This window comes from Erythranthe guttata, chromosome 5 (genome assembly GCF_056151865.1).
Source record: "Erythranthe guttata isolate IM_541 chromosome 5, IM_541, whole genome shotgun sequence".
Taxonomy (NCBI): domain Eukaryota; kingdom Viridiplantae; phylum Streptophyta; class Magnoliopsida; order Lamiales; family Phrymaceae; genus Erythranthe; species Erythranthe guttata.
In genome coordinates, this window is record NC_142537.1 from 18,680,055 (window position 1) to 18,707,304 (window position 27,250).

General features: G+C 35.8%; 6 protein-coding genes across 7 annotated transcripts; 3 read left to right on the top strand and 3 right to left on the bottom strand.

Annotated features, from left to right (window-relative positions):
* The first annotated feature begins 4,413 nt into the window (after nucleotides 1–4,413).
* Nucleotides 4,414–7,069, top strand: LOC105967085 (eukaryotic initiation factor 4A-2). Its single transcript, XM_012991645.2, has 5 exons — nucleotides 4,414–4,643; nucleotides 5,418–5,487; nucleotides 5,559–5,665; nucleotides 5,759–6,189; nucleotides 6,282–7,069. Exons 2-5 carry the CDS (start codon nucleotides 5,420–5,422, stop codon nucleotides 6,915–6,917), a joined length of 1,242 nt encoding a protein of 413 aa, XP_012847099.1. The 5' UTR covers nucleotides 4,414–4,643; nucleotides 5,418–5,419; the 3' UTR covers nucleotides 6,918–7,069.
* A 347-nt stretch (nucleotides 7,070–7,416) lies between these two features.
* Nucleotides 7,417–9,756, bottom strand: LOC105967086 (hypersensitive-induced response protein 1). Its single transcript, XM_012991646.2, has 6 exons — nucleotides 9,578–9,756; nucleotides 8,860–9,057; nucleotides 8,644–8,764; nucleotides 8,254–8,345; nucleotides 8,055–8,151; nucleotides 7,417–7,958 (listed from the first exon to the last, which is right to left on the bottom strand). Exons 2-6 carry the CDS (start codon nucleotides 9,046–9,048, stop codon nucleotides 7,594–7,596), a joined length of 864 nt encoding a protein of 287 aa, XP_012847100.1. The 5' UTR covers nucleotides 9,049–9,057; nucleotides 9,578–9,756; the 3' UTR covers nucleotides 7,417–7,593.
* Nucleotides 9,757–10,663: 907 nt separating this feature from the next.
* Nucleotides 10,664–13,468, top strand: LOC105967087 (eukaryotic initiation factor 4A-2). Its single transcript, XM_012991647.2, has 5 exons — nucleotides 10,664–10,932; nucleotides 11,428–11,497; nucleotides 11,618–11,724; nucleotides 12,012–12,442; nucleotides 12,541–13,468. Exons 2-5 carry the CDS (start codon nucleotides 11,430–11,432, stop codon nucleotides 13,174–13,176), a joined length of 1,242 nt encoding a protein of 413 aa, XP_012847101.1. The 5' UTR covers nucleotides 10,664–10,932; nucleotides 11,428–11,429; the 3' UTR covers nucleotides 13,177–13,468.
* An 869-nt stretch (nucleotides 13,469–14,337) lies between these two features.
* On the top strand, nucleotides 14,338–14,947 carry LOC105967222 (uncharacterized). The gene has a single exon (XM_012991820.2). It carries the CDS (start codon nucleotides 14,468–14,470, stop codon nucleotides 14,816–14,818), a length of 351 nt encoding a protein of 116 aa, XP_012847274.2. The 5' UTR covers nucleotides 14,338–14,467; the 3' UTR covers nucleotides 14,819–14,947.
* Nucleotides 14,948–15,216: 269 nt separating this feature from the next.
* Nucleotides 15,217–18,452, bottom strand: CLPS3 (CLP-similar protein 3). 2 transcript variants are annotated; one of them, XM_012991821.2, is made up of 10 exons: nucleotides 18,006–18,452; nucleotides 17,502–17,570; nucleotides 17,277–17,369; nucleotides 16,731–16,972; nucleotides 16,458–16,596; nucleotides 16,299–16,355; nucleotides 16,075–16,209; nucleotides 15,752–15,987; nucleotides 15,588–15,632; nucleotides 15,217–15,492 (listed from the first exon to the last, which is right to left on the bottom strand). In XM_012991821.2, exons 1-10 carry the CDS (start codon nucleotides 18,219–18,221, stop codon nucleotides 15,405–15,407), a joined length of 1,320 nt encoding a protein of 439 aa, XP_012847275.1. In that variant the 5' UTR covers nucleotides 18,222–18,452; the 3' UTR covers nucleotides 15,217–15,404. The 2 variants fall into 2 exon arrangements, with proteins under 2 accessions (XP_012847275.1, XP_088674319.1); XM_088818193.1 differs by having other exon boundaries at nucleotides 16,069–16,209; nucleotides 18,006–18,427.
* A 3,691-nt stretch (nucleotides 18,453–22,143) lies between these two features.
* LOG8 (Putative lysine decarboxylase family protein) lies at nucleotides 22,144–24,371 on the bottom strand. Its single transcript, XM_012991817.2, has 7 exons — nucleotides 23,842–24,371; nucleotides 23,513–23,610; nucleotides 23,393–23,423; nucleotides 23,167–23,266; nucleotides 22,997–23,067; nucleotides 22,762–22,905; nucleotides 22,144–22,420 (listed from the first exon to the last, which is right to left on the bottom strand). The coding sequence occupies exons 1-7, from the start codon at nucleotides 23,956–23,958 to the stop codon at nucleotides 22,331–22,333; spliced, it is 651 nt and encodes a 216-aa protein (XP_012847271.2). The 5' UTR covers nucleotides 23,959–24,371; the 3' UTR covers nucleotides 22,144–22,330.
* Nucleotides 24,372–27,250: the final 2,879 nt, after the last annotated feature.

Genomic DNA, 27,250 nt, shown 5'->3' on the forward strand with positions numbered 1-27,250 from the left:
CAATGGCAATTATCTCTTTCTGTTTTTTCTTTATTTGGGATGATGATCATTTTCAGACCACCTTGCTATCTATCTTCTCTGCACTGCAGTGACAGTGTGGTCAACTCAACTCATTGAATGTTTTTATGGGGGGTTGAGAAATTGTTTTTGAATCTTGTTTATCTTTCCAAGGTGGAACAAATAGAAAGCCTTTCCCATATTCAATTCAATAATGGATTTTTTTTTAAAGAATTCCCAATTTTTTAAATATTTCATTCTACTATTCTAGTCATAGTTCCAAGTACTTAATTGATGGGGGCTTAATTAATTGTCCAATGAGGCAAGAATAAAGATCGTCTCATTCATTACAACTGTTAAGCGTACTAAATAGTCCTACATAGGGTATGTATAAGTGGTAGATGTGACTATATTCGATCCAATTTTATAAATAGGGGTGGAAAACCTACATCGTGATGTTGATTGAAAATAGGTCCACCAACCAACAACGAGCTCGTTTAGGGTAGTTAAGAGCAACCATGGAGTGACCTAGATTGCAGTAAGAGGAAGCAGATCGCTTTCACTAGGTAAATTGAGTTTTGGAAGCAAGTCGCGTTACCTTGCATGTGCATCGTGGCTTGATAAGACATATGTCCCACCAGATCTATCCCCATGGGATCGGAGGTATAAATACAAGCGTGAAACACAAGGAAAAGCATGTTCCTTCTCTCCCTATGAAACATTCGATACACTATTATTTATCTCGGTGAGAGATATATATTGTTTTACACTCTACTCGACTGACTTGATCATCGAAACGCTAACGTCGTAAATAGTTTCCCGACAGTTTTTTTACAGGTCTCGTAAGGCAATTGGACTCTTTCTCAGACGGACTTTCTTTTTTCTTGGACTTCTCGTTATCCTGAGACCCGTTTCATTTCATTGTTATTACTATTAGGGCAATTTTGGGCATCATTATAAATGGAAGTAGCTAGTCATTCAACAAAATGCATATATGAAGAATAGAATAGGAGAAAGAGAAAATTAAGACATAATAGAAAACCCCATTGGTTATGGGTTGATTTGCATTGAATACATGTAGAGAAATATTACAAGGTAATAGAATTTAATTAGGTAACTAATCATAACTAATCTAGGTACGTAACTGAATATATTAAAAGAGTTCTATAATATCAAATAATATGATATACTCTAGCAATGTTTTCCTCCTATGAATTCATGCTTTGATTATGTTGTATACACGAGTACAAGGTGTTAATAAAGCTAACAAATTACAAAACTATTTCACCTACACCATATAACTATGGTTTAGGCATAAAAAAAAAAAACATATGTTTTTATTTTGGCAACATAAATAATTAAAAATTCCAAGTTTTGATTTGGGTTTTCTTGTGCGTCACTATGGAAATAAATGGATGGGGCATCGAATCTTTAATTTTTTCAGAAAATGGGATATAATTACTTTTTTGAGTTGATGAATTAAACAAGTGTTAAGGATGATTAAATCTGCCGACGTCAATTATATTACCTTTTTAATTTATATATAATAATTTAGTGGATATATAGGTGAACTTATTTTTCAACAGCATCAAAGATATGTTAAAAGACTTTTACAACCAAACAAAATGATAAAGTGCTTCTTGATTCACTCTTTTCTCGTTATTTCCTCACCTCTCATAAGATAGACGAATTGAAATCAACCACTACTATCTCAATGCATTCACTATATTAAATTTCCATAAAGACTTCATTTTTTTTTTCGGGGTGAAAATATAATTAATACATTCTTTGAGATCTAATTATCAAATTGACAAATATACTACTCCCCCAGCTCGTTCAGGCGGTGGATGTGACTACATTAGGCCCAATATTATAAATAAAGAGGGAAAACATATGTGTCAACACGATATGGACTAGGGAGATGTATACTTACGGCGTAATCAGAAGACATACTATTTTCACTGAACTGGCCTAGTAGGTCGCATGGAGCAATATAGTTCGTGCCCCTCAGCAGACAAGCACAACTTGTCGTCGTCACACTACTACCACGTGTGATCTGACCAAAGACATAACGGGGGACCCACCATCCAATTATTCTTAGTTCTTACGACATGTATAAATACAGTCTTGGAAGTACACAAGAAAAAAGACGCTGATCTCCTCGGTATTCTAATTAATAATAGTATACACATTATTCCTATTATACTTTCTCTAATTAAGTAAACCTATTTCTTTAAAATTGCGACTGACATGATATTGTTGGAGTGCTAGAAAATCGATCTATATCGACACTGATTTTAATTTTTGCAGATCTCTGCAGGAACCACGTGGACTTGTTCTTACGTACTAAGATTTCTCAGACTCATTCCACTTCTTCAATTCGTGATTCAGCCAATCTAGATCATTACAATGAGAAGGCAAGTAAGTATCAATGTATAGTAATACAGATTCCAGGGGTATGGGGACTAAAATATAAAAATGAAATCTTTATAGAAAGATAATAAAGGGAAAAAAATAAAGATAAAGCTACTGTAGTTGATCCAATGGAATGTGAACAGACGATTAGTGGTGTAAACCCACGCGTACATCTTATACGGCGCCCAAAGCACCCCATATTATTATTTTTTTAATTAATTATTTATTATTTTAATTATTATTTAGTAAGAGTATAAAACAAAATCGAATAAAGTAATATATGCAAAGAAGAATCAATCGACAAATACATGTTCGAATTAATGGGTACAAAGGCGTACTTTGCGGGTTACTCACATTCTCATTTCATATACATTCACATTCTCAATATTAATTATTCTCTTTAATTAATTATTAATTATTAATATTAATATATTATCATTTTGCAAATTGATGTCATGCTCCAACATGGTTGCTTTCTTCAAAGCAATTCTACTTTATCCTTTTTTTTAATTTTTTTACTAACCATAACATGCACATAATTATGATTCTATGAGATTAAGTCAATCACTCTTGATTAATTAGCATATATCTTAATTAAAGTTTACTTTTTTCTTTCAATGTTAAAAAAAAAAAAGTTAATAAGGCCTTACCGCGGTATTAGGAAACCCGCGGCAAAATTATAATTAATTATGCCTTTCGGTAGTATTACAGTTTTCGGGAGCGGCGCCTCTTTTTCTGCACTGTCACAAAGGACGCGTCAAAGGGTCTATGAGATGTTGCACCTGATGAAAAATATCAGATGATCAGCGTCATAGATCTATACAAATAACTATTCATTAAACACACATACATATTAGTGTGTTATGTGTACATCAATCGTGCATGATTATCCGATATATATAGTTCACTGAGTTTAGCGTCTACAAAACCGCCTCAAGGTGAATTAAAAAAAAAAAATCAAACTTTATTAAATCTTGAAAATGTCAAAAATTCTATTCTATTTATTTGACTAAGTTAAGCCATGGTTTCAAAGTTAAGTGAGAGAGTACTTAAAGAAAACAATTATATTCTTTTTTTTAATTAATTGATGTCATAAATCAAAAGAATCTTATACAATAGAATAATTGAACAGTGTGGTTTGCATGATGAACAGTAGTTGTTTCTAGGCGGCTAGCTAACATGGGGTTCATTAGCCAATTAATCCTCATGATTAATTTAATTATATTAATTAGCTCATATAATTGTACTTTCAAATTTAGGTTCAATTTGCTGATCCCATGATGACCTGGCGTTGGATTATTAAAATCTTTCCTTTTATGGAAGTTTATCAGTTGTTGACGTGGCATTGGGAACCCCGCCACTTTCCCTTCTAGTTGTAGTTTTTTTATTATTATTAATTTATTTTTATATTAAATCTTCAATTTTGTAAATAAATATTAGTTAATATGTGAGGAGGATCAAGAATGATGATTGAGGTAAGTTTGATCACGAATTTTAATTGAATGCAACAAAAATCGAGAGGATTAAAATCTCATTGAACTTCATTCAAGATTTGTTCGTTAAATTGATTAGCCGAGTTCAAACAATTTTTTTGATCGTTCGATCTAATCGAGTATCTAGCAATTCGATTTAATTTCCGACTTTGACAATCAACGTTAAAATGTTAAAACACTATCTACTCGGTGAAATCAAACCTCAGTTAGTAGAACTGTAGGGTTCGAATCGTGCCCTCCCTTTTTTTCCCAGTTTGTAATATGATTCGAATTTTGAAAAAAAAAAAAAAAACATTATATAGTCGTTGGGCTTGAAAATAATTAATTTAGGTTTTCACAAAGTTGATAATTTTTAAATAAGCCCAATTATTATGGGCTCATTCATTGATCTAACAAGCCCAATAATATTTATTTATTTATTTATAATTTGGTCCAAATTGCGGCTATTAATAAACTCTAGGCCCAAATAGACCTATTTTAACGACGTCGTTTAGGCGATTGAAGAGGCAGGGGTAAAAGAGTAAATGACTAGGAAGGAGACAAAAGATGTCGTGGGCTCAACTCAAAATCCCTAAAAACACAGCAGCGTAGTTTTTTTCATTACAGTTTTTACATTATTTCTCCTGAACTCCGCGGCGTAGATCCGAGGAGTTTCGGGAAATCATCGCAGATTAAATCTCGCTTTCTCTCACTAAGTTTTTTCATCCTCCGATCAGTACTAATCCAGTTTTTTATCAGGTAACTTAATCGGAACTGCGTTTTTGAGCTGTAATTTTTTTTTTTTTTTTTTTGTGTACGTGTTTTTACGTATGCAGCATCATATATTTGTAGGGTTTAGGTGAAGTAATTACGATTTTACTTTGTTCCTTGAACAGAGACGAGTGATTTTGCTTTTTTCGTGTATTTTGTTAGTTCAGGTGTTTTATGAAGAAAATTCGTTTATTTTATGTTGTTAATTCAGCTTGTTTTGTTGTGCTTTCGTTGTAGAACTTTCAATTTTTTGTTGTTGATGGAGTTGATGTTAAAAAAAACTGTGCTAAAAATTCGTTCTTTAAAGCTATAGATGTATGTGCGCACACAAATAGCTTTTGAAATTGACAGCATCTGAAGCTCAATAAACTACTTTGGCTTTTACGGTGTCCGGTGTATCGGAATATATGTTTTCAAGTGTACTTGTGTCGAGTGTTCTGGTGGTTTGTTGTCTGGTTTCCGAGTGTTCTCGACTACTCGTCTGTATATTTATATATTTATTCTGTTTCAATCTGTTGTGGATGATGGGTCTTTCGTTCGCTAACGAATTCGCTTTTTTGCTTAATGATTTTCTTGACAACATTAGATATTTTGAGTCTAGGGTCGACTATAGTTCCTATTACGTTGCTGATGTTATGGACGTTCGTGACGTTAAGGAGTATTGACATGTGCTAATCTGTATTACATTGCAGCGTTTCTCGTTTCAATTTCGAGATTCCAATACCTTATATTGTTATCATTGTTTGTTTTCTATTTCTTCAGTCATGGCTGCAGCAGCACCTGAAGGTTCTCAATTCGACGCCCGCCAGTTCGATGCGAAAATGAACGAGATGTAAGTTCTCCTTTCTGCTACTACTACTTCATTTCCGTACTATTGTCATTGACCTAAGTCGATTGCTACAGACTTGGGGCTGAAGGTGATGAATTTTTCACAAGCTACGACGAAGTGTACGACAGTTTCGACGCCATGGGCTTGCAGGAAAATCTCCTTAGAGGCATTTACGCCTATGGTACATACGCAACCAATTTTCTTTATAGACAGTACAAGAGTCAAGATTGTTAGCATGCTTATAAAGTTAAACATATTTGCTTCGTTTTTTAAGGTTTTGAGAAACCGTCGGCAATTCAGCAAAGAGGGATTGTCCCATTCTGTAAAGGGCTGGATGTGATTCAACAGGCTCAATCTGGTACCGGAAAAACTGCTACCTTTTGCTCTGGAGTTTTGCAGCAGCTCGACTATAGCCTAGTTGAATGCCAGGCTCTGGTTCTTGCACCAACCCGTGAGCTGGCACAACAGATTGAGAAGGTTATGCGGGCCCTAGGTGATTACCTTGGTGTTAAGGTTCACGCTTGTGTAGGTGGTACCGTTGTTCGTGAAGATCAGCGTATTCTTTCAAGTGGGGTCCACGTCGTGGTTGGTACACCTGGACGTGTGTTTGACATGTTGAGAAGGCAATCGCTCCGCGCTGATTACATCAAAATGTTTGTGCTCGACGAAGCTGATGAGATGCTCTCCAGAGGGTTCAAGGATCAGGTTTTCCTCTTAGCTTTTGTACTTTACTTTTTTCGTGCTTTCACTTTCACTTATCGTAAAGTGATTTCAACTGTATGCCGTTACTCTTTCAGATATACGATATCTTCCAGCTGCTGCCACCCAAGATTCAAGTGGGAGTGTTCTCCGCCACTATGCCGCCAGAGGCCCTCGAAATCACGAGGAAGTTCATGGCTAAGCCCGTTCGTATTCTCGTGAAGCGTGACGAGTTAACCCTCGAGGGTATCAAGCAGTTTTACGTTAACGTAGACAAAGAGGACTGGAAACTTGAAACCCTATGCGACCTCTATGAAACACTCGCCATCACACAGAGTGTCATCTTTATCAACACGAGGCGCAAAGTTGACTGGTTGACCGATAAAATGCGAAGCCGTGATCACACAGTGTCGGCCACTCACGGTGACATGGACCAGAACACGAGGGATATTATTATGAGGGAATTTCGATCAGGTTCTTCGAGGGTTTTAATCACCACTGATCTTTTGGCACGTGGAATAGATGTGCAGCAAGTCTCGCTTGTGATCAATTACGATCTGCCAACTCAGCCTGAAAACTACTTGCATCGTATTGGTCGAAGTGGAAGGTTCGGGAGAAAGGGTGTTGCTATAAACTTTGTCACTAAAGATGACGAGCGCATGCTTTTCGATATACAGAAGTTTTATAATGTTGTGGTTGAGGAGCTTCCGGCTAATGTTGCTGATCTACTCTGATGGGTTTTATTTTCTCCTTTTTTTCGGCTTGTCGTTTTGTTTGTATTTGTATAATTATCTGAAAAATATCTGCAGATTTTGATGTTTGTTGAACTTCTCTTTTTGTTGGATTTTTAATTGTTTTATGTATGTGAAGAGAGTCTTTTTATGCATCCTTGGGTTTGATTTATTTATCCTGGGAGATGATACTACAGGAGTGTGACACTATATGGTTCTTGTGTTCGTATTATATATTGGCCTGTTGTGTAAATAAATTATATTCAAAAAATAGATAATAACTGTTAGTGTAAATTACGGCCACCCTCAAGGTAAGGTCAAATTACGATTGAGAGGTGGTTGTTAATTACCCAACATAAAGGATTTTGTCGTAATTTAACATTACCTTAGGGCGCAAATTACCCCGACTGTAATTTAGGTATATAATTCTGTTATGACACGAATTTTCGCATAACCGTATCGAAATATATAGAAAGAAAGACGGAAATTGAACGAAGAGAAGTAAAAGAGGAGAACAAAAGAAAACCTAGCTTCATCAACATATGCAGACAATCCAATCACACAATCTCACTAGCCTAATTATAAACAAAAATAACTCCAACCCTTAAAAGTAAACTAGTTACACAAAAGCCATCTCGAAAATAAAGTCCGAAAGCAAATTTCTCCTAAAAGTCTCTGACTACTGATCAACAACACTCTGACCTTGAAGAAGACCCTCGCGAATCTGCGAGGTGATGTCTTTAACAGCACCAGGTCCATGTGGGATAAAAACGGCACTAGTCTTTGATGAAGCTCCGATTTCCTTCATTGTGTCAAAGTACTGAGTCACGAGAACCATGTCCATTACATCCTTTGCACTTGTACCGGGTACATTCTCCGAGAATGCCAGCACACTGTCTCGAAGCCCATCCACAATCGCTTGCCTCTGTCGAGCAATACCAAGTCCAGACAGGTACTTTGACTCTGCTTCGCCCTCGGCTTTCTTGATTTGGAGAATCTTCTCTGCTTCGGCCTTCTCGTTTGTAGCTACCCTCATCCTAGCAGCTGTTATATATAAAATGAACCGTTTAGTGGGAGTTTGAAAAAAAAAAACGAAAGAACATTTGTATAAGATGTAACGAGTTTTAAGAAATTACTTGCCTGCGTTGATTTCGTTCATGGCTCGTTTGACATGAACGTCTGGTTCAATGTCAACAATTAGGGTCTGGACGATTTCGAACCCGTAAGCAGACATGGCCTACACATGCAGCAAAGGCAAATCAATAAATTTAATAAAAAAACCTTCGAACGGATTAGATATTGAATCCTTATGGTAACATGATTTTTGAGTAATAAGTACCTTTTCGAGTTCTTCCTCCACAGCTTTGGCTATTTCATTCTTTTGTTCAAAGACAGAATCCAATAACAATCTCGGCACACTGGCTCTGATGACTATAAAAGAAAATGAAAAGGGGCAAAAAGTCATACTTATGTCGGATAAACGGCTGATTTATTGCATTAATATCCAAAAAAAGGTAATATTTAATAATCAAGCATCCAAAACTACTTAGGCCCATAGTCGAATACGTGCTCGAACCAAGTGACTCACAGAGCAAGAGGGAAAAAAACAATAATCAATATCAAAATCATGATGCACATCCCACAGTTTTGTTAGCAAGTATGATACGAAAAGAAAAAACACGAAAGAAAATCTGCGTTACATCTTTTTCAATGTGGAATAAAATCATACCATCAAAAACATACGACTGGATCTGTGCCTTTGTGTTAGTGAGCTTATAAAATGCATCAGACGCATTTTGTGCCACAGCTCGGTATTGGATGGAAGCCACCACAGTAACGAAAACATTGTCCTGAAAACAGGGTATAAGTTAGCCAAATGATCATTTATAAAGAACTGATAGTAAAAATATCGGAAAATTGTAGCAGATAGAATTTGGGAAGCAACCTTAGTTTTTGTTTCACAACGAACATCTAGCTGCTGCACACGAAGTGAAAGGGTACCGGCCATCTGGTAACCGAAACACCATGGCAAGCAGTGACAGCCAGGATCAAGAACAGAATCAAATTTACCAAAATGTTCCTTCATAGCAACGGTTGACTGGTCAACTTGAACACAGCAGAGTGCTTGACCCATTGTTAAGACCTACAGCATAATAATCTTATGAATGAATGTAAAATTAATATATATGCAATACTATCAAGAGTAAATTGATTCATTAAATTCAAATTAGACCCTCTGTTACAGTCAACCCTTAATAGAAGCTAAAAATTAGGGTTAGTAAAATCTATAACAGTTTCTTAATGGCGCCAAAACAAGCTAAAAAATACAGAAGCACGTCGCAGAAAACGAATCAGTGAAAACCAGAAATTAGGGTTCGTAATTATGCACACGGTCGAAAATTCTATAAAATTTGGGAAATGAACAAACGCAGATCACAAATTCACAATAGCAGAACTTAAGATCACTACTTAATTATCTCATCTACTACAAAAATTGAAAGGAAGGAATCCAAATCATCACACACACACACACACCAGATAACACAAACACCTACGTGAAATTCCCCCCTAAAAAAACCGCAGAAAATTACGCAACGCCTACAAATATGAAACAACAGAACACACACCAAAAACAAAGATTATAAGGATGTGAGGAAACCCACCTCTGAAGAAAGGGTTTCTGATGCCGCTAGTTAGAGAGAGAAAGTAGAGAGAGAGAGAGAGAGTGATATTGAGAAGAAGGTGACAGACACGAATATGCAGACGTCGATTTTATAGGTGAAAAATAGTGACAAAATAAAGCTAATTTCTTTTCTTCTTCTTTTTTTCTTTATTAGGGACTAACTAATAATTTCGAAACTGAATTTGTTTTCTTAACCAAAAATAATAAACGCGGTTTTCGACGTGTAACATAATTATTTACCATTTTTTTTTTCTTTTTTAGAATTTTAATTAATTAAATTACTATGCGTGTTGGAAATCATAATCGACCATGAAATCGGACCACCATCTCGGTTACGGTTGGGTGGGACTGAACCGGTTCAATCGGGTTTCTGGTTTTCTTTATAAAATATTATGATTTAATTAATTTTAAAGTTTTTAAAATACTATTTTCTTTATACTTTTAATTTTTTTTTCATTTACTCTTTTCATGACCGCTCTTGATCGGATTTAGCCACCTACAACTAACTCAATGAAGGTCTGCTCAGATTCAACCACAAACAACAAATTTTGCGGTGGTTTAAATTGTCTTAACTAAAACCTGTATTCCTTGTCTACTTCGTCGATTTATGAGTTTCGATCATTTGACTCGATTTTTAATTTATTTCGATGTAGAGGTCAGATCAAACTACCTTCATGTTCACGATCAAACCGGTCCGATCGACCAATTGAGTAAACATTGGTTAGTAGTATATCAATATTTTAGAACACTCATACATATTTTCGATTTTTGAAGTACTCTTTATTAAAGGGGCTAATTAAAAAAAAAAAAAACCAGCAGAATATAACAATAGTACATTGTTGGTTACAAAAAGTGGTCAAAAAATAACCATCGTTAATTATACTATATATTTTATTAAATAACCTTAATAAATAATTATTAATTTTTACATAATTAAACTCGATTATTCAACTTTATTTTATTGTGTGTTGGTCCTTGGACAATGTTTCAGCTTCAGTTATGGGCCTTTATAGCCCACCGAATCTTTATTTTACTTTATTTACACAACGGCCCAAACTACCAAAATATCCAGAGACGACGCCGTTTGGAGAAGGGTAAAATCGTAAATGAAGGAAAGGAGATAGAGAATCCCAAACCCCTAAAAACACAGGGAATTTCTCAATCTCTTATTATTGTTGCCTTTTCTCTCTCTCTCTCTCTCTCTCTCTCTCTCATCTGAACTCCGCGGCGTAGATCCGAGGAGTTTCAGATAAACACCGCCGCTAAATCAAAGCTAAACCGCTCTCTTACGTACTTTTTCTTCCTCAGATCTTCGTTCGAGTTGAGTTTTTTCAGGTAACTTTATCAGAACTTCGGACCTATAGCTTTAATTTTTTTTTTTAAATCTATATGTGTGTAGGAATTAGTTTTATATATTTGTTTTTGTAGACATGATTTTGATTGGTGGTTTTATTTAGAGGATCTGTTTATTTTATGTTGTTGCTAAACTTATATTTTTTGGACTATAAAATTAGTTTAATTTTCTGTGTTTTTTGTTATGCGACGTAGTTTTGGGAAGTACCTTTTTTTCATGTTGATTTTGTTGTTTGTTTGCTTTAGAACTTCCAGATTTTGCTGTTTCCATGGTTGTTGTTGAACTTCACTTGTGACTTAGTGAATAAATCAGCTAAAAATTGGTGATTTACGGGTTTATGTGTGTTTCGTGGCTTTCTGAAGTTCAATGATATATTGATGAATACAGAACAACTATGTGAAGATTTGCGTGAATCCTACTGTTTTAACTGTGGGCATCTTGTTTCGTTTGTTTATCTTTGTTTTCTATTTCCACAGTCATGGCTGACAAAGTACCCGAGGGTTCCAATTTCGATGCTCGCCAGTTTGATGCAAAGATGGATGAGATGTAAGTTCTCCCTTTTGCTTGTAATGTTCTGCAATCTGAGTTCTTTATGAATTTTTGTTTGTTATTACTTTATTACCGTACTTTAGTATTTTTCTAAGTGACTTGAACATATTGTTACAGACTTGGTGCTGAAGGCGAGGAATTTTTCACTAGCTATGACGAGGTGTATGACAGTTTTGATGCCATGGGCTTGCAGGAAAATCTTCTTAGGGGCATCTATGCATATGGTATATACCCAATCTTTTATATTGCATTTTTTGTATTAAATCATCATGAATTCTTGATGTTTTCCTGCATTCATCTCCGTTGTTATATGCCTTCTCGTTTTCATCCCATCTGATGCACTTCGGTCATATAGTCATGTGAAAAATAAGATGTCGGCATGGACACAACATAATGCCTTCTAGTTAATCACATCTTCTGTTGTTGACTATCACAATAAGTTATTTTAGTACCAATCTTTTTGTGGTTCTTGCGAGAGAGTGAAAGAACTTGTTTTTTTGTTGTTTTAAAGGTTTTGAGAAGCCCTCTGCAATCCAGCAAAGAGGGATTGTTCCCTTCTGCAAGGGACTGGACGTGATCCAACAAGCTCAATCTGGTACTGGAAAAACTGCAACCTTTTGCTCTGGAGTTTTGCAGCAGCTCGACTATACTCTAGTTGAATGCCAGGCCCTTGTTCTGGCACCAACTCGCGAGCTTGCACAGCAGATTGAGAAAGTTATGAGGGCACTAGGTGATTATCTTGGTGTTAAGGTTCACGCCTGCGTTGGAGGTACCAGTGTTCGTGAAGATCAGAGGATTCTTTCAAGTGGGGTCCACGTCGTGGTTGGTACACCTGGACGTGTGTTTGACATGTTAAGAAGGCAATCACTCCGCTCTGATTACATCAAGATGTTTGTGCTGGATGAAGCTGATGAAATGCTCTCCAGAGGTTTCAAGGATCAGGTTCTTCCTCTTAGCTTTTGCGCTCTGCTTTTTTTGTTGCTTTAATCAATTTCACTTATTGTAAATTGATTTAAACTATGTGCCGTTTGTTCTTTCAGATATACGATATCTTCCAGCTGCTGCCACCCAAGATTCAAGTCGGAGTGTTCTCCGCCACTATGCCACCAGAGGCTCTTGAAATCACCAGGAAGTTCATGGCTAAGCCCGTTCGTATTCTCGTGAAGCGTGACGAGTTAACCCTCGAGGGTATCAAGCAGTTCTACGTTAACGTAGACAAAGAAGACTGGAAACTCGAAACCCTATGCGATCTCTACGAAACACTCGCCATCACTCAGAGCGTCATCTTTGTCAACACGAGGCGCAAGGTTGACTGGTTGACCGATAAAATGAGGGGCCGTGACCACACTGTATCTGCCACCCATGGTGACATGGACCAAAACACGAGGGATATAATCATGCGTGAATTCAGGTCCGGTTCTTCGAGGGTTTTGATCACAACTGATCTGTTGGCACGTGGAATAGATGTGCAGCAAGTCTCTCTTGTGATCAATTACGATCTGCCAACTCAGCCTGAGAACTACTTGCATCGTATTGGTCGGAGTGGAAGGTTTGGGAGAAAGGGTGTTGCTATAAACTTTGTCACTAAAGATGACGAGCGCATGCTTTTCGACATACAGAAGTTTTACAATGTTGTGGTTGAGGAGCTTCCAGCTAATGTTGCCGATCTACTCTGATGTGGGCTGATTTCACCGAGGTTAATGTTTCTTTGTTTTTTGAGTAAGTTATTTGCGTTATTTATCTAGGTTAGTTTAACGTGTAATTGACTTGGTAATTTGGGAGATGGGAGTGCCGTTATTTGCAGAGAGGGCTTTCATCTTCCAATATATGATTGCACTGAAGAAACTACAAGTTTTTGGTTTGTTCGTTTTTTTGTTGTATCTGTCGAAAAAAACTGCAGATTTCGATTTTTATTTGGACTACATAGAGGGTATTTTTACTAGCTTTAATATTATTATTGTTTTGATATTGATGGTTTGTTGGAATTTATTGTTATTTAGTTTTACATTTCTATTCTTGATTTGTTTGTGGTGCAGGCAAAATAGCAAATACAACCCTTCAGTTGTACCAAGGGTTTAAGATATTATCAAATTAAATTTTTATTATTTAAATAAAAACGTGTGAACTTAATAAAGTTATATGTTTGTAAATTTATTGTCCAAGCTGAAGATGTTAATCCTTTGCCAGCAAACAATACAAACCAAATTGTTTATAGGGTAATTTATGAAAAAAAACCTGAACCTAGATTAAACTACAAAAAACACCTCCATCTATCTGTAATTATCAAAATTTCTCCAAAAGACAGGATTTTTCGTTCTTGGACTAAATTACAAAAAAAACGAACATCAGGGTTTTTTCGATATTTCATGATGTAATATTGATGCCATGAATTATGGTGTCAAATAATGATTCGAGATTCCCAAACGGAATCTTGATTGCTTCACAACAATGGTTTCATATTTTAACTATTTTACTATGCTTAATTTGTACCTTTTTATACCTCCTCAATCCAAGATATTTGTATATTAATCAAGAAATAGTTTCTTAAACTAACATAAATTCATAATTATATTCCAAAATTAATTTGAAATTGACTATTTTAAGCTCGTTTATTTTAAAAAGAATCCATCTAATGATTTTAAATATTTTTTCCAAAGTCAAATTATATTTTTAATATATAGAGACTGATTCTCATGATTATAGTAGTGCATTGTCAAAGTCAACCCTAGTTATGATTATGGGCACGTATTATGTTCCAAAAAATAATTAAATTCAGATTATAAATTTGGAATTTGATTCAAATTTCCAATATAAATTAATAAATATAAATTCTCAAATTACTAATATAGAAAAATAGGAAGTCGTGCTGCTTGACTAGTCCAACCTTGGGTTTTCTCAAGAACTTAATCATACATTACAAACACAGACAAAACATTTTCATAATTGAAGAATCAAAACAAAAAAAAAATGTCAGATTACAAATCAAACTCTCGCAATGAGAGAAATATGCAAATAGAGCCTTACTATGGGACTGCTACAAGGTCAAATAGTTCTTCCACCTCATACTCATACGCAGCACCACCACCACCACCATCTCCGCCGGTGGTGCCGCCGCCGCGGAAACTGAAGAAAGGGAAGAGCACCGGTGGGTCGACTTCAAAATCATGGAGTTTAAATGATCCAGAGGTGCAGAGGAAGAAGAGGGTTGCTAGCTATAAAGTCTACTCTGTTGAAGGAAAAGTCAAAGGTTCTTTTAGGAAGAGTTTTAGATGGCTTAAAGACAGGTACACACAGGTTGTTTATGGATGGTGGGACTAAATTTGAGGGTTGTTATATATTTCTTGATTTTTCTTCGGAAAAATTTAATTTCGATTTTTTTTTTGAGGTTTACGGTTACGTTGGATTTAAATCTGCATCATTTATTTTATTTTTTCGGATTAATTTTGCGATATACACAGTGCAAGATTAGCAAAAGATTGCAAAATCATGTGTCGAAGATCAGAATTCGCCGCGTGTTTTCTCGTTGCTGTTTGAATAATAATACTCTGGTTTTATGCATTGCTTATGATGCATGTGTTTGTAATTTGTTTGTAACCTTTGATGGCAATGGTAGATGGGTGTTTTTTTGGTAATTTATTACGATATATTTACACATTGTCGAATACGCATTTATCTACGTGTGCAAAATATACGTAATTAAGACTTACACACCGTTATTTTATATAAGTCGACGATTGTCATTATAATTATAGAAATAACATAGTTAAAAACTGAAATATTATCCATAAACCATACATGTGCAAAAATACCTTAATTTCACACTAAACTATTGAAAAAAACAGTTTTACGACTTGTCTTAAGTAATAATTGTACAAGAGAACTTGAAAACCGAGACACGCTTTCTTCAAGGTTCATACCATGTGAGGCTACCCATGATCAAATACTTACCCGGAAGATTTCCGGCAGACGGAGCGAGGTATGTGATTTTCTTGCTGCCAATGTAAGAGAATTCAAACAAGATTGCGTTTATTAGCACCAAAAATTGCAATTTTACTGTTTCGTTAAAGAACAAAGTTCAGTTTCGAACCTTTCAAAGTTGATGTCGGTAATCCAGATGAACCCAGCAACATTACTAGCAATTCGAGAAAGAAAAGAAATACGACGTGAGAATGAATAACTAAATAGAAGTGTTAAAAGGAAACCAATCTCAGACGAATAATACAGATTATTTAAATGAAAAAGTTGCTATACCTGGAAATAATTTCATCAGGTTCTTTAGCAAACGAGACGGCTAAAACTAGATGCAACAAATCTTGGTTAACAGTAACAGGAATCAATCTTGTGGGATCTGCAGCCGGTTCTGCACCAACTGGCAGAGCAGAGCGGGGGGCCTGGGGTCCGCCACCCACTCGATAAATGTACAGATCACTGAAACTTACGATGTTAGAATGTGGCGAAAGGTCATTTGCTAGTCCGTAAAAATATTCCTGCAGTAAAAAAGTAAATAATAAATAAATAAATAAAACTCGATCGTGACATCGAATGTAAGTAGTACGAACAGAAGCCACATTTACACGTATTCTAAATGCCCTGGATTTCTGCCGGACTTTGGCATTCCTAGAGACAACACCACCAGATTTCTGAAGTTTCACCACATCTACGTTAGCTTTGTTTTTCAGAACATCTTTAAGCATGCTCCAGAGTTTTTCCTTGCACGATCAATCAAGAAGATTAATATTTCTAAAAAAATATTTATCGCAATTCGTTCAAGAACAATGGCAAGGAACAAAATAGATACCTGACCCAAAACAAGAACAACTGTGGCATTCAACGTGTCAATTGCATGCAGCAGCAGCTGTCGGGAGGAGAAAAGAAAAAAAACACAGAAAGAATAAAGAAAGAGAGTAAATGAGAAAATCCAGCGATAAAAAAATAATACCAAATTGAAAAAAAATACCTCATAACCAACACCTTCGATCCACCCCATTGTATTAATGACCATGCCCGCAGCTCTAGATTCAACATTTCCTGTAAACTGCTTTTCCAGAGTTTGAGATAGCTCCTTAACCAACACCTTGTAAAGTTCTACATTGGCACTGTTAAGGATCAAACAGAAACGGCGTAAACACTTATGTTTGGGTGTGTTTGGGGAGAGATGGATTATCACGGAAAACAAAAAACAATTAGAATGAAATCGAGAACTGGAAAACAGAGATCTCAATTCCGTTACCTAGGAGTGACATGGCCATGGAAGTAAACTAGAGGCATATCAAGAGGAATTCCTTCGACGGGGTCAATAGGCAGTTCTATCGGTGTAGCGGATATGCATCCAGGTATCGTTATAGATCCTTGGCCAATGTCTAAATCTACAAAAGTAGGTTTCCATCCCTGTTTAGCTGCCCAACTAAGAAGCATCCTTGACAACGTACTCTTTCCAGAATCAGTAGGTCCCACAACAATAACCCTTGGTCCCTGAATAAAGTGACTGGAACCGTCAATTCTACTTATACATCAAAAGTAAGATGTTTTTTCAATAAAATAAACGAAAAAGAAAACGAGGACAGATCACATTGATACTCTTCTTCCTATCCGCCCTGTCAACTTCTTCACAAGAGATATGTTTTCGCAACTACGGTGAGTTGTTGAGTGAATATGCAAATATCAGGAGAGACACACCAAAAGAATACTAAATTATCCCAGAAGAATATATACGATGTAAAAATTAGATCAGTAAAATTTATCCTTGTTAATAGGTTTAGTCATAAGATAACAGTACCTGAGAATCATCAGAATCACTCGGTGAAGCTCTGGCGCGATTTCTTCTAGCATCGAGCACAGCATGTACATTGACATAGCTGATCATGGGTGTCTAGTGAATATACCGAAGATTAGCTAAATCGCTACTAAAATAGCAGTAAAGCAAGACATCTGTGTGTGTGTGTGTGTGTGTGTGTGTGTGTGTGATCATCACATTCTACGTGTTAGAGAACGACAAGAATACCTCGTCTGCTGTATAATCAGTTTCTGTTGTACCATCGATTTCAATTGTTGCACCATACCAAGTAAAAACCTGATGCATCCAATCGAACTCCCAATCAGAACTATGAATTAGCCCTTTACGAGTAAATATAAAGCAAAATCTCAACCTTCAACACACTACACTCATATCTAGGTTAATGGAAGTAAATTCCTCGTAATTTTTTCTGAAATTTAATTACTTTCCCTTCACACGCATAAACTAACAAATGCCTCTCATAATTACATTCCTTCGAGAATTTCCTTCACATTTGATTCAAACACATATAGAAAAATGTTTCTCGTAATTACATTCCTTCAAGATTTTCCTTCAATTTATTGATTGAAATACAAAAAAAAAAAAAAAAAAAAAGTAGTGTCTCTTAACTCAAATCCAAAGAAATAGTTCAAACATAAACAATCCAAATATATAAATCTTAAAACATATCAAACACTTGCAAGTAAAAGAACAAAGTCTAGGTATGCATACAGCAAATTTGAGCCGGGGAGGAAAATTCAACCAAATCTCCGGCGGAATTTCGGTTCCATAAATCTCGGCGGTACCGTTGAGCACGCGGAGGCGAAGCGGAGAATCAGGACTGACTTCAACTCTCAATTCACATTCTTTGTCCAGCTTCACCTGCCTAACTGTTTTAGAGCCACTCGGTGGCGCCGTCGGAGCAAGGGCGGGGCCGCCATAAGCCATATCGAGCTCTTTCAATGGATCGACTAAACAAAAAATAAATTAATTAAGAAAGAGATTAGACTAAAAATCTTCTGTTCATGTATATCACTGCTGGAAATATCGGCGGCGGCGGCGGCGGCGGCGGGGAAATTGAAGTGGCGAGCGGGAGGTGGAGAGCCGTTTGGGGTTTTTGATTTTCTCGTCTTCGATTCCTTTTCCCCTCTTTTATTTTCCATTTTTCTTCTTTCTTTTTAAACTCTTCATACTTCCCATTCGGCTCTACAGTTTCTTCTATTTCACATAACCCCCTAGAGAACTATAGAATTGCTCCAGGGTCCTCAAAGGTTCGGAGGATTTAGATTTAGAATGTTGAATTTAGATATGATGATGCTAATTATTTAGATCACTTGGGGTAGGGTAGAAAACGAGCTAGGAGAGCAAAGCGGATCAATAGCTTAGCAATTTGATGATCCTGAGGTCCCTGCGAAATGAGCACACGTGAACTAAGTCGGGGTTGATCCGGCAGAAACCCCTACGGATTGTGAAGATGGTAGAGAGAATAAAACTCTAGATTGCTTGTGAATCATAGAACTTACCTTAAGGAATGAGTTCAAACCTTTATTTATAGCTTAGTTGAGATTGTTGGGCCCAAACCTTACTTGGGCCTCGGTGATAGTGGTCTTCAATATTGGGCTCATGGCCTAGTAGGTAAATAATTTGTAGGCCCACTGGGTTGGCCCAATTAGGCATATCATTAAGCCCCCCACTCTCGAGTCGATGTGGGGGCCATGTCGGAATGGATTCCAGATCGTGTCGAGAGTAGAAATTGTAGTAGTCGCTCGTTGGCGTATGGAGCTGATGGTGTGCGAAAACGTGTTGGAGCATGTGTCGGAGGGGCGCGAAGGCGCGTTGGCGCGTAGCGCAACCAAGTTGTCGTGATATTAGTTACTTGAGTCGTCGGTGTTGTCCCGCGACGATGTAGTAGCGCGGATCGAGTTATCTCCTCGTGGGAGTTGTTATTTATTGACGTTGTCAATGGTTTGACGCGTTGCTTGTATGTGTTTACATATAGCCTTGTGCGTGATGTACTTGATGAGTGGATCAGACTCTCAAGATTTGTTGATGGGGATCGTGACCCTTGTTAGACCTCGTGGGTCGTAAGTATGTTTGGATCGTGGCCACGTTTTAATGAAGGACCCGTCGAAAATAAATAGATAAATTTGAGTAATCAAGCTGGCCAGGCTCTATAGATTCTCATAATATCTCCAAGTGTTTCTAGGGTTGCAATCGTGCTAACTTGAGCTTGCGATTATGTAGTGAATTGTGAGCGAGTTGTGTCTTCGAGAGAGTTGTCTTGCAGCGAAGTTGTAGGAGCATTGGATGACGCGCGACTGAGGAGCGTGCGGATTGAGGTTGCTCTGAGCGAGTTGTCTCCTCGTGAGAGTTGTCTCGCAGCGAGTCTTATTATCGAGCGAGGTGGTTGCACGTGGGAGTTGCCTTGTAACGGATTTGTAGTATCGAGCGTGTTGGTTCCTCGTGGGAGTTGTCTCGCTGCGGGTTGTGGTACTGAACGAGTTGGCTCCTCGTGAGAGTTGTCTCGCTGCGGGTTCGTAGTACCGAGCGAGTTGGCTCCTCGTGGGAGTTGCCTCGCTGCGGGTTGTAGTACCGATGGAGTTGGCTCCTCGTGAGAGTTGCCTCGCAGCGGGTTGTAGGACGGAGCGAGTGGTCTCCTCGTTTAGGAGTTATCTCGCTATGGGTTCGTAGACCCGAGGGAGTTGACTCCTCGTGGGAGTTGTCTCGCAACGGGTTATAGGACCGAACGAGCTATCTCCTCGTGGGAGTTATCTCGCTGACCGAGCGAGTTGTCTCCTCGTGGGAGTTGTCTCGCTGCGGGTTGTAGGAGCGAGCGAGTTGTCTCATAGTGGGAGTTGTCTCGCAACGAATTTGTAATGCCGAGCGAGTTGGCTCCTCGTGGGAGTTGTCTCACATCGAGTCTTATTACCGAACGAGGTGGCTCCTCGTGGGAGTTGCCTTGCAACGTGTTCGTAGTGCAGAGCGAGTTGGCTCCTCGTGGGAGTTGTCTCGCATTAGAGAGTTCAGATTGCAATTGTGGGCATTCTGAGTGAGGATTTTGTATGTGCACCTTAGTTTCCTTTGTATTCTTTGTGGGAAATTAATATAAAGGTTGGGCATTGCCCGTAAACGTGCTTGTGTGTTTGTTTTCCGCTGCATACTCTTGTTCTCGTTTACGTTGGCTTAAAAAGGACTTGTGTTTGTGCGTTTTGTTCGAAGAGAATCGAGAGGAAGGCTGACTGATTTGGTGGGCAAATCAGGCCGCACGGGCGAAAATTTCTTGAGCAAAGAAACCCCTGTGACAGTACTACAAATTTTACTCTCGACACGATCGAGAACCCATTTCGACATGGCCCCCACATCGAATCGAGAGTAGGGGGCTTAATGATATGCCTGATTGGGCCAACTCAATGTGCCTATAATTTGTTTACCTAATGGGCTACGAACCCAATATTTAAGACCACTATCACCGATATATGCCCAATCACCTTGAAGTAAGGTTTGAACTCATTCCTTAAGGTACGTCCTATTAACTGAACAATACTATAACATGTATTCTCTGGACTATTTCTATGATCAGCACGTCTGACTTGAGCGTCGGAGGGGTTTCCGCCGGATCAACCCCCGGCCTAGTTCACGTATTCTGTGATCGCAGGTATCTCAAGGTCATCAAGCTCGTGAGCCAGTGATCCACTCTGCTCTTCCAGCTCATCCTACTTCAACTATCTAAGGTGATCTATCTCTAGCATCTTCAAGATACATTTATATCCTTGGGCTTTGAGGTACGATTAGGGGTAAAAATTGGAATAAAATTTTCTATTTTCGTCGGTTCTAATCTGAATACATAATTTTTGCATTTCAGACTTCCAAAATTTCTATCTCCAAGTTTTTTTCCAAACACTAAAAAACTGATAATCACTTTGGAAAAACATTTGCAAACGCCACCTTAAAATTATATAAAAATAATCTGAAAATTAAAGTTGTAACAAATTTATTTTACCATGCCAAATTATGAAGAAAAAATGTGAATTTTAATGTGGGCTTTGATGTAGACTTTGACCATTATGGGCCTATTTGACTAACCTGGGCCTTATTGCATACTTGATTGGGCTGATTAAGCTCCTTAACTTGAGCTAGTTTGGGCCTTACATCCCATCAAGTCGATTCTAGGAATTGCACTAACTTACCACCCTCGGAATCAGTTGACTTATACCCACGCAGGCAAAATGATACTGAAAACTTGTCTTATTGCGCAGAGGTTCGCGGTTCAAATAATTTATTCGCACTACGCACGTACCACATACTAGCGAGTCCAGCAAAAAAGAACTACTCTTGATAAGCTCGACCTAGAAAATTATGACAGCAAACTAATTACGTCGTGTCACTCTTTCATGCTCTTTGAAAGTACTTGAAGAAGCACATGAAAGATGCTAAAATATCTGTCTCTGTCACATCGAAAACTTATTTGAATTGTCTCTATTTAATGTTTGACAGATGTTTGTGTTATTACCCTTTTGTTTGCACAAAAGAAGGAATGTACGATATGCCGCTTCTTTCAAATGCGCCTCTGTTAAAAAACAATTGTCAGAAATATTCCAAACACGTTTTTAATGTTAATTACAAATTTCTGTTTCTTTCCATTTAACAACTCTACCTATATATGGGTGGACCCCTTCAAACTTTCCACAATTCTAACTCTTTTTTTTTGACCTTTCACCAAAAGAAAGGTTGTTGTAAGGTACAATGGGAGGGCCCCTTCACCGTACCGAGGCATTTTACGTATTTTTCGGATCGAAAATCGTCATCCAATTTTTTTTTTTTTTTTTTTTTTTTTTTTTTTTTTTTTTTAACTTGAATAAACGAGGGAGAGTAAATCGACAAACTGTATGTAATCACTCGAAAATAGTGGTGTAGTCATGCAAAAGAAGAATTCAAAATCACAATGTAACAGCCTCAATCAACACACTTAGCAATCGGAATTAATCGCATCGAATAATCTATCTGATGAAACGGCCTACCACGAAATAAAAAATTCAAAAAAAAAATAAAAAATCCCATCATGTCTTTCGTTCGGTTGGATAAGTACCTAGTTGCTCCATCTGCCAGCTTTCGTGCGGGGCTACATTATCATCAAACGGCGCGTATTCCTGCATAATTTAAAATATCAAGAAAATTAGTTGCCGTTTTTTTCACTTCCTCGGAGGATTAACTAGGTGGAATAATGTCTTGTCAACTGCATTTCAAGAAAGCTTCGATGGTGTTACGGTCTTATATTAATTGCATTTGAAGAAACCTCGTATTAGTACTACTACTATTTGGACAACCTTAAACTTCGGCGAAACTCGAAAGCAACATATGTAATATAGATCGATTAGAAAATTTTCAAAAACCCTATTCAGCCAAATTATAGCATAACAAACTCCCAAAATACGAAAGAAAAAGAACATACATTTTAATCGCACTCGGAATTAATAATTCGATAAATTACCTCCATTTTGGTTAAAAGCTCGTTCGCAGTAGGAGCTGAAAGAACAATGTGCCTAGCACTTGGCTTTATGAAGCCTTCTTCGACACCCTTATCGAATAATGTGAGCAAAGAGTCGTAATACCCGTCGATATTGAGCAAACCAACCTATCGATATTAATCGTTAAATATCCAAAAAAACAAAACAAAAATAACAAAACTTCTTACAACCTTAAAAAAAAAAGGACAGATGCATCACCGGTTTTTTGTGGATTCCTAATTGCGCCCAAGTTATCATCTCTAACAACTCTTCCATAGTTCCATATCCTCCTGAAAAAAAATCGAAAAATATAGATACAACAAAGCTATATAAATTAGTACAAGAATTATACAAACTCATCAAGAACACATTTTTATTTTATTCTTTACCAGGAAGTGCAATAAACGCCTCGGCCACACGAGCCATTTCAGCTTTACGCTCATGCATATCAGAAACGACCTTCACTTCTCCAACGGGTTCACCGGATATCTGCCGATTGAAATCATAAATAATATCATTTTTTTTTTCTTTTCGAAAAAAACGAAACAAATCCCATTATTTGGAACTAGCATTACTCAAATCCTATTAGGTATCAATTAAATTTCACATATATACCTCAATGGGAACAAGAGCTTTGGGAATTACTCTGCATGTGAAAACAAAAGGAATCGAAATTAACGAATAGGATATTATCGAAAACATCGAATATTTTATTTTTCGATCGAATTTTCTTACCCAAGAACATGGCAACCACCATCATAAACTCTCTGGGAAATTAATCCCATTAGCCCAACACTTCCACCTCCATAAACTAAGTCTATCTTCCTATTCACCTACAATAATCATCACAATTTTTACCATAAAAAATAATAAAAAACCAACACAACAAACCAATCTCAACCCACAAAATCTTCAGACAAAGTATATATAAATCAGGTCAATCCTTGAAATAAACCAAAATTCAATATTTCAATCAAAGATTGACTTTTTTTTTTGATAAATTCAAAGATTGACTTTTTATTATCAAGAAAAATGAAAAAAAAAATAAATAAATAAAAACAAACCAGTTCATTTCCCAAATGAATAGCAGCATCGCTGAAGACTTTTCTGTGGCCAGGGTGGCTTCCACAGAATACACAGATTTTCTTGAATTTGCTAACCCTCCTCGAATTGCTCTCCATTTTGCCTCAATTTTTTTCTTATTTACCCAAAAGAAGAATAAAAATACAATCTTTTTCACCTGTATGAATGGAAGTAAATGTGAAAAATATAATATATATTATCAACTGTATAAACCCATATGTGAAAAGAGATGAAATAGAAAAACGACACAGGTAATCTGAATATTTCTTGATTTAAATTAATAAATCAACTGCGCAAATCAGAAGGAATTTAGTGTGTGTGTGTGTGTTTTTCTGCAAAACATTAGCAGCCCACATACTCCAATTGTCGGCTTCCAATTTTTGATTAAAGATTTGTGTGTGTGTGTGTGTGTGTGTGTGTGTGTGTGAATGGAGTATAAATTATTGAATAAATAAATGAAAAGATCCGATTTTGGAAAAGCACTTGATACATTGCACTTACTACTTTGATTACTTCCTTTAATCTATTCAATAATAACGCTTTTAGCTCTAATCTTGTATTTTTATTATCTGTATTTGATATTCAAATTTGTCCATTAGTGTTTGCAAAAAAATATTTAAAATTAAAAAGTTGATGATTATAAGTTAAGTTCAATGATATTGAATGGTGTTAATAAAATTGAAATGACATTTAATATTTCAGCTTCAAAAATGGCACTTGATTCGGGATAAAATGATCAAAATTGTTCATATTGGAATTAATCATACACAAAGCCTCTATTGGAATTAGGATTAAGCTTGTAATTAAAAAAAGGGGCCGGATGTATGCAAGCCTATTTTTTTATTAGTTCAAACCCACATAAAGCGGTTTATTAGTTCAAACTCGTAAATTAATCTAATCTTATTACATCAAGACCAAAGAGGATGAATATAGCCTTATCCACAAATAATACCCAAATACATACAAACTCTATTTTTAATTTGTTCAAGACCAAAAAATTTAAAAACAAAAATAAAAAGAAACAAAAGACTCACAACTGCCTGCCAGATCGCCGCAACGCCGACCAACGAGGCTTCCACCGCCCCAACGACGACCAGCGACGCATCCATCGCCCCACCACCAACAAGTAAATTCGTTTTACTAAACTTTTGTTTATAAATTCTAAAACATTAATCGATTCTTCATAAATATGCATGAATGAATATTAATCTATGTTTATTTCTTGTTGGGTTGCAATGCTTTAGTCGATTTTGGAAAACAAATGAGATTGAAATTAATTGTTTTTGTGTGTTTTTGTTGGTTTTCCAAATCGGTTTACTCAGACCGATTTTGTACATGAAAATCGGCGTCGTAATGCCGATTTTTATTAACAAAAATGGCGACACAACGTCGACTTTACAAGTAAAAATCGGCGTTGTAATGCCGATTTTTTTATTTTTTTAATATTTTGTATTTTTTATTTGATTTTGAATTTCATTAAAAGTAAATTGGTATTTTTATATTGGAGGTCTTGAACTGATAAAAAAATGAGCTTGTAAATATCCGCCGTATAAAAGAACGAGAGCAAAAATTAAAATGTGCAGGTTTTGTAGACCAAAGTCAATCTAATTATTATAGATATTTATATGTTTTTATTATTCGTTAATTTTGTTAAATTAAATTATTATATTTGAAAAAGTAGTGCTTATTATAACTACTCAAATATAGTTATAATTCGTTTATTATTATTGGTCCCACTAGTATGATTTTGGGATTGTTAGAACCGTGAAAAAATATTAATAATTCTTTTTTGTTTTTAATAAAAGAAAAGATTTAAAAACGTAACAAAATATAAATTAATACTTGATAAATTAATAAGTTTGCTTAAATAATAATTTCTCCCAATCCCATTTTGATGTTAACATACTGAATAATTAATTCAATAATTTAATATTTTGCTAAAATTAATAGAATTTGTTAGTTCTGACCTATTAATTTATAGAAATTGAACTGTGCAATTTTTTTTTCATATCCTTCAATTTGTGGAGACAAAAATAATCATAATAGTGTTTTGCAATAGCAACTTGTGCTATATAGTAAGTTCCACTTTCATCTACTTGTGTTATCTTTTCATATTTTAGTTCAAAGTTTTAATTCTTAGATAAATAAATAGGTTCAACGTTTTAAGCCATGTTTGGCTTCTTTATGAAAGCAATAATATACTCCTTCAAATGAAATTGTGTCTTATTTATTTACTTTTATTTTGTTTGGAATCACGTCTAATGTTATTTTTATTGCAGAAAAAGACTTTAATTATTATCCACAATCTTTACTAGTGGTTTTATTGCATTGGGATCCTTGTATTTATCCTATTTACAAACCGAAAAAGCCCATCATATACTTTTTATTGGCAAATTTTCTTTTCGCAATGTTCGATTTCGTTCTCATTTCAATTTTATTCGTTATTATTCGTTTATTATTATATTTGAAATTTTGGTTCGATGGGCCAGGCCTTATGTGCTAACTCATGAGTCATGCCAACAAACCTAAGGGCCCAAACGGCTCCCACGAACCCCGACTGTTTAATTCAAATTTGAAAAAATAGAATTATTAATATATATATATATATATATATATATATATATATATATATATATATATATAAGCCTTTATAGCAAATATATTATGGGCTAACAACAAAATAGCGGCACTAATTAAAAAATAGATATTCAATTTTTTTGTTTTTTAAATATTTATAGCTCATTCAAACGTATTTGCAAATTATTGAAATTATTCCTAATTTATTGAAATTCAATTAGCTCCAATTTTACGATTTACATCACAATTTAGCTCAATTTCATCAATTAACCAATTTTGATCATAATTTCAATTTTGACCTACCACAACAGGAGACCGCCGGTAAGCCGTCGTTGACCACCGGTGTCCGAAGTTATTTTTTTTTTCTTAAAAAAAATATTTTTAATTAATATTACTATCTTTGCTGCTAAATTACTGTCTCCAACAATTATTTAACTATCGCATACAACAATTTAACAGTTAATTAACTTTTTTTTTTCTTACAAAATATTGTAATTATTATGTCTTTGTTGTTAAATTATTGTATCCAACGGTTATTTAACTGTCGAAGACAGTAATTTAACTGTTAATTGACTTTTTTTTCTTAAAAAAATATTTTAATTAATATTACTTTCTTGGCTGCTAAATTACTGTCTTCAACGGTTATTTAACTGTTAATTGACTTTTTTTTCTTATAAAAAATATTTTAATTAATATTACTGTCTTGACTACTAAATTAGTGTCTCCAGCAGTTATTTAACTGTCTGAGAGACAATAATTTAACTGTTAATTGACTTTTTTTTCTTAAACAAATATTTTAATTAATATTACTGT